Source organism: Melozone crissalis, unplaced genomic scaffold, assembly GCF_028551555.1.
Source record: "Melozone crissalis strain CALT ecotype California unplaced genomic scaffold, PUWL_Pcris_2 ptg000011l_1, whole genome shotgun sequence".
Taxonomy (NCBI): Eukaryota; Metazoa; Chordata; class Aves; order Passeriformes; family Passerellidae; genus Melozone; species Melozone crissalis.
Window position 1 is genome coordinate 4384413 of NW_026535789.1, and position 10665 is coordinate 4395077.

Genomic DNA, 10665 nt, shown 5'->3' on the forward strand with positions numbered 1-10665 from the left:
AGGACTCCATGCTGTGAGAAGCAGATGGGTGCAAGGGTGGAGTCACCTGGAACGTTCCATCGGTGAAGGGCTGGGTCAGCACGGCCAGGGACAGCGGGCTGAGCTCGGTGACGCTGGCCATGTGTGAGCACAGGGGAGAGGTCTGGGGACAGCTGAGGACACAAATATGCGGACAGGGCCAAAAGCACCGGCAATATCAGCATTGCCACCAGAAATACGCTTGGCACCGAAATAGGATCCTGAATCGTCGTCCTTGAGGTTGTTCATGGTCAGCGTCACCGAGCTGTGCCCATTGTCACTGGAGATCGTGACCCGGCCTTTGACCGACGGCACGTAGAAGGTGTTGACACCATCAGCATTGATCCCAGCAACGAATTCCAGCGCCTGCCTGGGTCTCTGGCGCACCCAGAACATTCCAAAACTCCCAAAATCGAACCCGGACCCTCGGCACAGCAACGTCAGGGACCCCCCGGGGGGCTGGAGGTCCCTCCCACACTCCAGCAGGGTCACGGCCGCCCAGAGCCCTGTGGGACAAAGGGGAAATGGGGATGAGGCGATGCAAAACTCAGGCAGAACTGCCCAATTAATTAATGGGTGGACTGGGGCTAATTGCAGTGTTGAAGGCACTTCTCCATACAGGAAACCTCTGTTAGATATTTAAAGCCAGACAAATGGAGTATGGGGCAAAAGCGGTGAAGGTTTGGGCATGTGGGAATGGCCGTGACCCTCTTGGAGTGCGGGGGGGACCTCAGCCCCCTGAGGGGTTCCTACGCCTCCTCTGCCGAGGGTCCGGGTTTGATTTTGGCAGTTTTAACATGTGCTGGATGCGCCAGAGACCCGGGCAGGGGCGGAATGGGTGGCACGGATCACCAGCAATGGTGTCTACACCGGCTGCGCGCCATCGGTCAAGGGCCGGGTCACGATCTCCAGGGATAACGGGCAGAGCTCGGTGACGCTGACCATGAACAACCTCAAGGATGAGGATTCCGGATCCTATTTCTGTGCCAAACATGCTGATAATGGTTGTTGCAGTCCTGGTGCTTATAGTGAAGGTGACAGTTGTGGATCCAGCCCCCTCTCAGTGTCTCCCCCTGTCCCCAAACCGAGACCCTTCCCCCAAACCTCACCCATTGACTCAGCCCTTGACCCTTTGTCCCCATTTGCCCCAATGGTCAGCACTGACCCCAAACCCTCCCCTGCTCCTGCCCCAACACGCAACCATTGGCCCCAAACCGTCACCCCTTGCCCCCAGTTCAGGCCTCCTCCAATCTGGGCACGGGAACTGGGGGAGATTTCGGTGAAATGGGCAAAACTGGGGGAAAGTCGAGAGTTGGGGCAAAGATGGTGGACACTGGGGGTGAAGGTCAAGAATGGGGTCAAGGGTTGTGATTTGGGGCAGGATTTGGTGATTTTGGGACATTTGGGGAGCCAGGGATGGGGGTTTTGGTGCCACCACCAGCATCGTCACCATGTCCAGAGCTCCCAGAGAGGATTCCAGCCCAACCCCAAGGAGCAGCACCAGACACCGAGGCCGCTGAGGGAGAAGTGAAGCCCCAGGTCGGAGCGAGGGAGGGAGGGAGGCAGGAGAAGACGCCGCGATTTTGGGGCTCCGCAGCCTCCCCCCACATCCTCCCCGGCAGCTGCCGGGGCGCGGCCGGGGCGGGAAAGGAAACAGAAAGTTCCTGGTTTTGGTAATTTTGAACATCTGTGTTTGGCAGAGGGCAGCTCAGCCTCGGGGCGCTGCGGCAGAGCGCCGGCTGCACAAAAAGCTTTGTGTGCAAAGGGCCCTGGAGCGATCCCCGTTCCACACTGGGATGGAGGGGAACTGGGGGAGATTCGAGAGAAATGGGCAAAATTGGGGGAAACCAAAAGCTGTGGCAGCAGGGGTGGAATTTATGGGGAAATGGTCAAGATTTGAGAAACAGGGGTGGGGATTTTAGGGAAGCATAAGAGAATTCTAAGATATTTGGGAACAGAGAGGAGAGGGCTTGGGACCACAACCACCATCAACACCATAACCAGCACCACCACCACCACAACCACTGCTGTAACATTTGGCACAGAAATAAACGGCGGAATCCTCGTCCTTGAGGTTGTTCATGGTCAGCATCACCGAGCTCTGCCCGTTGTCCCTGGAGATCGTGAACTGGCCCTTGACCGATGGCGCGTAGTGGGTGTTGGCACCAATGTAGTAGATGCTTGCGACGTATTCCAAAGCCTGCCCGGGTCTCTGGCACATCCAGAACATGGAGAAACCCCCGAAACTTTACCCGAACCCTCGGCAGAGGAGGCGCAGGGATCCCCCGGGGGGCTGGAGTTCACCCCCGCACTCCAGCAGGGTCACGGCCGCCCGGAGCCCTGTGGGACAAAGGGGAGATGGTGATAAGAAACCTGATTGGTGAAGAGTGCTCAATTTCGCATGACATGCTTCAAAAATGGGGCAGGACGCACATGGGTGGAGGATGATGAACTCCAAGCGTCCCGATTTGTGACCAAGATTGAGGACTTGGGTGAATGGTTGAGCTTCGGCCTCATCCCCGTCGCCCCTTTGTCCCGCAGTGGTCCGGGCGGCCATGACCCTGCTGGAGTGCGGGGTCACCTCCAGCCGCCGGGGGGTCCCTGCGCCTCCTCTGCCGAGGGTTCGGGTTCAGTTTCGGAAGTATTGCCATGCAGTGGGACCGACAGAGACCCGGGTAGGGGCTGGAATTCGTCGCCTACATCAGGAGCGATGGTTCCAACATTTACTTTGCGCCATCAGTCAAGGGTTGGTTCACAATCTCCAGGGACAACGGGCAGAGCTTGGTGACGCTGACCCTGAACAACCTCAAGGACGAGGATTCCGGATCCTATTTGTAGGCCAAGGGTGCCTACAGCAATTGGGCTGCTAACGCTGATCGTGTTCAACCCATGCTCTTGGCCCACCCAGACCGACTGTCCCAGACCCTTCTCCCAAACATCAGCCCCTGACCCCATTCCTGACCCCATGTCTCAACCCTGCGCTGGCTCGGCCCCAAATTCTCTGCTCTTGACAACAAAGTTGACCAAAATTTTGACCCAAATCTTGACTGCCAACTTCGGAGGAAAGTTTTGGGGCACAAAGTGGATATTTGGGGTCAGGAGTTGTGGTTTGGGGTCAGCGGGTGAAAATTGGGGCTGAGGCAGAGCAAGGTTGGGATCAATGGTCAAGGGCTGGGTGTGGGCTGGGGGTCTGGGTAAAGGGTCTGGGCAACGGGGACGTTGGGGGGATATGGAGATGGGGATGGGGACAGCACCGGCAGTGTCAATATAACCAGCAGTAGGAGCAGCAGCAGCGTCATCAGATTTGGCACAGAAATAGGATCCGGAATCCGCGTCCTTGAGGTTGTTCATGGTCAGCGTCACCGAGCTCTGCCTGTTGTCCCTGGAGATCCTGAACCGGTCCTTGACTGACGGCGCGTACTCGGTGTAACCTCCATTGTCACTGATCCTTGCAACAAATTCCAAACCCTGCCCGGATCTCTGGCGCATCCAGCCCATCCCAAAATTGCCAACACTGAACCCGGACCCTCGGCAGAGGAGGCGCAGGGAGGCCCCGGGGGGCTGGAGGTCCCCCCCGCACTCCAGCAGGGTCACGGCCGCCCGGAGCCCTGCGGGACAAAGGGGAGATGGTGATGAGGTGATGCAAAACTCAGGCAGAGCTGTCCAATTAATTAATGGGTGAACTGGGGCTCATTGCAGGCTTGAAGACACTGTATGATACTGGGCTTCTCTCTTGGAGATTTGGGGCCAGACAAAGGGAATTTGTGGCAAAACTAAACTAAAGGTTTGGGGATGGGGGAGCGGCCGTGACCCTGCTGGAGTGCGGGGGGACCTCCAGCCCCCCAGGGGGTCCCTGCGCCTCCTCTGCCGAGGGTCTGGGTTCAGTTTTGGGAGTTATGGAATGTTCTGGATGCGTCAGAGCCCTGGGAACACGCTGGAGTGGCTCTCTGGGATCTACGGCAATGGTGTCAGCACCGACTATGCGCCATCAGTCAAGGGCCGGGTCAGGATCTCCAGGAACAATGAGCAGAACTCAGTGACGCTGACCATGAACAACCTCAAGGACGAGGATTCCGGATCCTATTTCTGTGCCAAATGTTACAGCAGTGGCTCTGGTAATGGCGCTTATGCTCATGGTGTTCATGCTGGTTGTGGTCCCAAGCCCTTTTTTCTGTGCTCCCAGGTATCACAGAATTCTCTGTTCCTTCCCCAAAATCCCAGCCCTTCTCCTGAAATATCAGCCCTTTTCCCCCAAACTGTGCCCCTGCTATCCCCACTCTCGACTTTCCCCAAATTTTGCCCATTTCACCCAAATCTCCCCCAGTTCCCCGGGCCCTGATTGGAGGAGGCCTGAACTGGAGGCCAGGGGTGAAGGTTTGGGGCCAATGGTTGAGTGTTGGGGCAGGAGCAGGGGAGGGTTTGGGGTCAGTGCTGACCACTGGTGCAGATGGGGACAAAGGGTCAAGGGCTGAGGTTTGGGGGAAGGGTCTGGGGTTGGGGATAGGGGGGGCTCAGACAGGGGTGGTGCCACCACTGGCACGGTCAATATAAGGAGCAGCAGGGTTACCACCACCACTCTCCTTTGCACAGAAATAGGATCCGGAATCCTCATCCTTGAGGTTGTTCATGGTCAGCGTCACCGAGCTCTGCCCGTTGTCCCTGGAGATCGTGAACCGGCCCTGCACCGACGGGGCGTAGGCGGTGCTGGAACCAGCTGGGCTGCTGATCCCCGCGAGCCATTCCAGCCCCTGCCCAGGTCTCTGATGAATCCAGTGCATGGCATAATCCCCAAAACATAACCCGGACCCTCGGCAGAGGAGGCGAAGGGACCCCTCGTGGGGCTGGAGGTCGCCCCCGCACTCCAGCAGGGTCACGGCCGATCCCCCATCCCCAAACCTTCACCAGTTTTGCCCCAAATTCCCTTTGTCTGGCCTCAATTCTCCAACAGAGGTTTCCAGTATTGTTATGTGCCTTCAACACTGCAATTATCTCCGACCCACCCGTTAATTTATTGCACAGCTCTTCCTGACTTTTGCATCGCCTCATCCCCATCTCCCCTTTGTCCTGCAGGGCTCCAGGCGGCTGTGACCCTGCTGGAGTGTGGGGGGGACCTCCAGCCCCCCGGGGGGTCCCTGAGCCTCCTCTGCCGAGGGTCCGGGTTCAATTTTGGGCTATTTGGGATGGGCTGGATGCGACAACGACCCGGGCAGGGCCTGGAATTCGTCGCAGGGATCGCCGACACTGGTGGGAACACCGGCTACGCGGATTCAGTCAAGGGCCGGTCCAGGATCTCCAGGGACAACGGGCAGAGCTCGGTGACGCTGAACACGAACAACCTCAAGGACGAGGTTTGTGGATCCTATTTCTGTGCCATTCCTAATTGTAGTTGTTGCTGGGCTGCTGGTCACAATGGTGACGATGTTGGTGATAGCCTTCAGGCAATGCTTTTTGCCCCGCTCCCTTCATTTTTTTGCCAAAGCTCTGATTTTCATCCCAAACGTCTCTTCTTGATGCACTCTTTGACCTTTTCACTCCATTTGCAACAACAGTGGCCACAGACCCCAAACCCTCCCCTGCTCCTGCCCCAAAACTCAACCATTGGCCCCAAATCTTCACCCCTAAACTCCAGATCTGGCCTCCTACAATCAGGACCTGGGAGCTGGGGGAGATTTGGGTGAAATGGGAAACACTGGGGGAAGTCGGAAATTGGGGCAGCAGGGGTGGAGTTTTGGGGAAAATGGCCGAGATTTCATGGAAATGTGAGGGATTTGGAGGAGAGATCACAGGACTCTGGTTCATTTGGTAACAAAGTGGAGGGATTTGGAGCCAAGGCCAGAGCCAGCAACAAATGCAACACCAACAGAACCATCACTATTGGCAAAACCACCATCATCACATTTGGCACAGAAATAGGATCCGGAATCCTCGTCCTTGAGGTTGTTCATGGTCAGCATCACCGAGCTCTGCCCGTTGTCCCTGGAAATCGTGACCTGGCCCTTGAATACAGACGGGTATCTGGTGTATCCATCGCTGTCAACGCCCGCGATGTATTCCAGCCCCTGCCCGGGTCTCTGGTGCATCCAGCCCATCCCAAATTGTCCAAAACTGAACCCGGCCCCTCGGCAGAGGAGGCGCAGGGACCCCCTGGGGGGCTGGAGGTCCCCCCCGCACTCCAGCAGGGTCAAGGCCGCCCGGAGCCCTGCGGGACAAAGGGGAGATGGGGATGGGAAACCTGATTTAGCAAGCAGGCAAGAAGGGGCGTGGCCAGCTGGAAAAAAGGGGCGGAGCCCACCTGGGAGGGGCAGCAGGATCAGCAGTGCCAGGAGCCGGAGGGAGCTCGAGGCCGTGGCCAGGATGTGCCCGGGTTGGGGTCCCGGGGGGAATTGGAGGTCGTTAACAGTGTATTAACTGTGTAATCAATGCAGTATGCTCAGGATGAGGTGTCCAAGTAATTAAAGAATGGATTGGGGTTAATTGCAGTGTTTGAGGAATGTTGAGATATGGAAAACTCTGGTGGAGTTTTGGGACCAAATCAGGGGAGTTATGAGTGAAACCAGTGAAGATTTGGGGATGGGCTCCGGGCGGCCGTGACCCTGCTGGAGTGCGGGGGAGACCTCCAGCGCCCCGGGGGGTCCCTGCGCCTCCTCTGCCGAGGGTCCGGGTTCAGTTTTGGCCAATTTGGGCTGGGCTGGATCCGCCAGAGACCCGGGCAGGGGCTGGAGTGGCTCGCGGGGATCACCAACACTGGTGGAAACATCGGCTACGCGCCATCGGTCAAGGGTCGGTTCAGGATCTCCAGGGACAACGGGCAGAGCTCGGTGACGCTGACCATGAACAACCTCAAGGACGAGGATTCCGGATCCTATTTCTGTGCCAGGGCTTTTTGTGCTGGTTGTTGGGCTTTTGCTAATCATGGTGACAATGCTGTTGATAGCATCAAACTTCTAGTTTTTGCTCCTGTCCTATCATTGGATCTCCAAATTTTCGATTTTCGTCCCAAACCTCACCTCTTGTCTCAGATCTTGACCCTTTGTCCCTATTTGCATGAATGGTCAGCACTGACACCAAACCCTCGCCTGGTTCTGCCCCAAAACTCAACCACTGGCCCCAAACCTTCTCCCTGACCCTTTGTCCCTGCCCTGCCCCCGTTACCCCAACGCTGCCCATTGGCCCCAAACCCTCCCCTGGGTCTGGCCCCAAACTCAACTCTCGGCCCCAAATCTCGCCCTGGTCCCCTCAAAGTGCCCAAAGGGCTGAGATTTTGGTTGAAATTTGGCAAATTCTGGCACCAACTCAGTTGGGTTTGGGGCACCGCCAGATGGGGTTTGGCGTCTTTGGTCACCATGGGTGGAAATGGGGCAGATCTGGGACAAAGGGTCAGATGATGGGACTGGGGTGTGGGGGAAGGGTCTTCGGCTTTGGGGACAGGTGGGGACACAGCGATGGAGATGGATCCACCAATGGTGCATTTACAAATTGCAGGAGGGCCCCAATTATCAGCATAAGCACGTTTGGCACAGAAATAGGATCCGGAATCCTCGTCCTTGAGGTTGTTCATGGTCAGCGTCACCGAGCTCTGCCCGTTGTCCCTGGAGATCCTGAACCGTCCCTGGACTGAATCCGCATACCCGGTGCTCGAACCATCGTTCCTGATCCCAGCGACCCACTCCAGACCCTGCCCGGGTCTCTGGCGTATCCAGTGCATGGCAAAACTGCCAAAACTGAACCCGGACCCTCGGCAGAGGAGGCGCAGGGACCCCCCGGGGGGCTGGAGGTCCCCCCCGCACTCCAGCAGGGTCACGGCCGCCCAGAGCCCTGCGGGACAAAGGGGAGATGGGAATGAGAAACCTGATTGGCTTCTGACCAGAAGTGAACATGGCCATGCCAGAAAAAGCGTGTGGGACCCAACTTGGAGAGGCAGCAGGAGCAAAAGAACCAGGATGGGATGGTCCATGGTTCACAGTTTGGGGCCAAGGGTCAGGATTTGTGTCAAGGGTTGAGCTTTGGCCTCATCCCCATCTCCCCTTTGTCCCGCAGGGCTCCGGGCGGCCGTGACCCTGCTGGAGTGTGGGGGGGACCTCCAGCCCCCCGGGGGGTCCCTGCGCCTCTTCTGCCGAGGGTCCGGGTTCAGTTTTGGGAATTTTGACATGTACTGGATCCGCCAGAGACCCGGGCAGGGGCTGGAGTGGCTCGCAGGCATCTACAGCAGTGGTTCCAGCACCGCCTATGCGCCATCGGTCAAGGGCCGGTTCAGGATCTCCAGGGACAACGGGCAGAGCTCGGTGACGCTGACCATGAACAACCTCAAGGACGAGGATTCCGCCACCTATTTCTGTGCCAAGAGTGTTCGTGCTGGTGCTGGTGCTAATACTGCCTATGCTATTAGCTCCTCCCCCATGGCTGGGCCCCCTCCTGTCCCCGTTCCCCTGGCCCTTCCCCCAAACCGCAGCCCCTGACCCCATTTCCTCACCCTCTGTCCCAGCCCTGCTCCGGCTCTGCCCCAAATGTCCCCTCTGGGCCACACTCAGTGCCCTCGTTCCTCAAATTATGTTTAATTTTTCAAAATTTGGGGCCAAAGTTAAGGTAAGGAGTCAAAAATTCAAATTTTGGCCCGAAATTCCCGATGTCAGTCCAATGGGCCAGATTTGGATCTGTGGCTGTGACTTGGTGCCTGCAGGAGAGATTTGGGGGAAAACTGGACAAGTCTGGGGGCAATGGTTGGGATTGGAGGGACGAGGCCGAGCTCAGAGTGAAACCGGCCCTGATTTGGGGCCAGGAGCTGAGATTTGGGGCCAGGAGCTGAGATTTGGGGCCAGGAGCTGAGATGTGGGTTCAGAGCAGGGCAAAGTTGAGACAAAGGGCAGGAGTGGGGTCAGGGGTTGGAGGGAATTGTCTGGGAAACGGGGGCAGGTGAGTCCCAATAGCTGGCCAATAGCACCAACATTATAACCACCAACAGCAGCAGCAGCAGATTTGGCACAGAAATAGGATCCGGAATCCTCGTCCATGAGGTTGTTCATGGTCAGCGTCACCGAGCTCTGCCCGTTGTCCCTGGAGATCGTGAACCGGCCCTGCACCGAAGGCGCGTACATGGAGCTCCAGCCCTCCTTCCTGATGCTCCCGACCCATTCCAGCCCCTGCCCGGGTCTCTGGCGGACCCAGAACATGGTGATACCGCCGACATCGAACCCGGACCCTCGGCACAGCAATTTCAGGGACCCACCGGGGGGCTGGAGGTCCCCCCCGCACTCCAGCAGGGTCACGGCCACCCGGAGCCCTGCGGGACAAAGGGGAGATGGGGATGAGAAACCTGATTGGCTGTGGGCCTGCATTGGGCAAGTCCAGCTGGGAAAAGGAATTGCACCCACACGGTAGGGTGACCAGTGTGAGGAGGAGAAGGACAAAGTGCCACAATCTGGGGCCCAGAGTCAGGATTTGGGTCAAGGGTTGAGCTTTGGACTCATCCCCATCTCCCCTTTGTCCCGCAGGGCTCCAGGCGGCCGTGACCCTGCTTGGGTGCGGGGGGACCTCCAGCCCCCCGGGGAGTTCCTGCGCTCCCTCTGCCGAGGGTCCGGGTTCAGTTTCGGGAGCTATGACATATTCTGGATTCGCCAGAAACCCGGGCAGGGGCTGGAATATGTCGCAAGGATCCACAGCAGTGGTGCTTACGCCGACTACGCGCCATCGGTTAAGGGCCGGTTCACGATCTCCAGGGACAACAGGCAGAGATCGGTGACGCCGACCATGAACAACCTCAAGGACAAGGATTCCGGATCCTATTTCTGTGGCAGAAGTGTTGTTGGTAGTGCTGGTTGGAACGCTGCTGCAGGTATTGGTTACTCTCATGTTTAGGTTGCATTTGGCCATGTTCCTGTTCCCCGGTCCCCACCTATCTCCATTCTCTGGACCCTTCCCCAAAACCCCAAGCCTGGACCCCATTCCTGTCCCCATGTCCCAATCTTGGAGTGGTTCGGCCCGAAATCCGCTCTCTGCACATTACTACAAAGTTGACTCAAACCTTAACCCTTGGCTTGAAGTATCCACTTTCAGAATCAAGTTTTGGGGCACAAAGTGGACATTTGGGGTCGCGAGTTGTGGTTTGATGTCAGGGGGTGAGATTTGGTGCCAAGGCAGAGCAAGGTTGGGATCAATGGCCAAGGGCTGGGTGTGGGCTGGGGGTCTGGAGGAAGGGTCTGGGCAACGGGGACGGGGGGGACGAGGAGATGGGGACAGCAAGGGCATCGTCACTATAATCAGCAGGAGCAGCACCCCCAGCACCAGGAGCTTTGACACACAAATAGGATCCGGAATCCTCGTCCTTGAGGTTGTTCATGGTCAGCGTCACCAAGCTCTTCCCTTTGTCCCTGGAGATCCTGAACCGGCCCTTGGCTGACGGTGCGTACTCGGTGTAACCTCCACTGTCACTGATCCTTGCGACGTATTCTAGCCCCTGCCCGGGTCTCTGGCGGATCCAGCCCATCCCAAAATTCCCAAAACTGAACCCAGACCCTCGGCAGAGGAGGCGCAGGGACCCCCCGGGGGGCTGGAGGTCCCCCCCGCACTCCAGCAGGGTCACGGCTGCCCGTGTTGGAAAAGAAATGAAATTGCGCAAAATGTGTAATTATAGTTTAGTTATGAGTTGTGTGT

At 57.7% G+C, this 10665-nt stretch overlaps 2 gene segments (V, D, J or C); both read left to right on the top strand.

Annotated features, from left to right (window-relative positions):
- Positions 1-2573: 2573 nt before the first annotated feature.
- LOC128933589 (immunoglobulin heavy variable 3-21-like) lies at positions 2574-7066 on the top strand. The segment is given in 5 exon segments: positions 2574-2693; positions 3938-4054; positions 6444-6466; positions 6581-6909; positions 7038-7066. Coding segments are annotated over 5 exon segments (618 nt in total).
- Positions 7067-8060: 994 nt separating this feature from the next.
- Positions 8061-10430, top strand: LOC128933590 (Ig heavy chain V region 6.96-like; the record flags this gene model as incomplete). The annotated part of the segment is given in 3 exon segments: positions 8061-8417; positions 9634-9705; positions 10389-10430. Coding segments are annotated over 3 exon segments (471 nt in total), but the record flags the coding sequence as incomplete, so codon positions are not given.
- Positions 10431-10665: the final 235 nt, after the last annotated feature.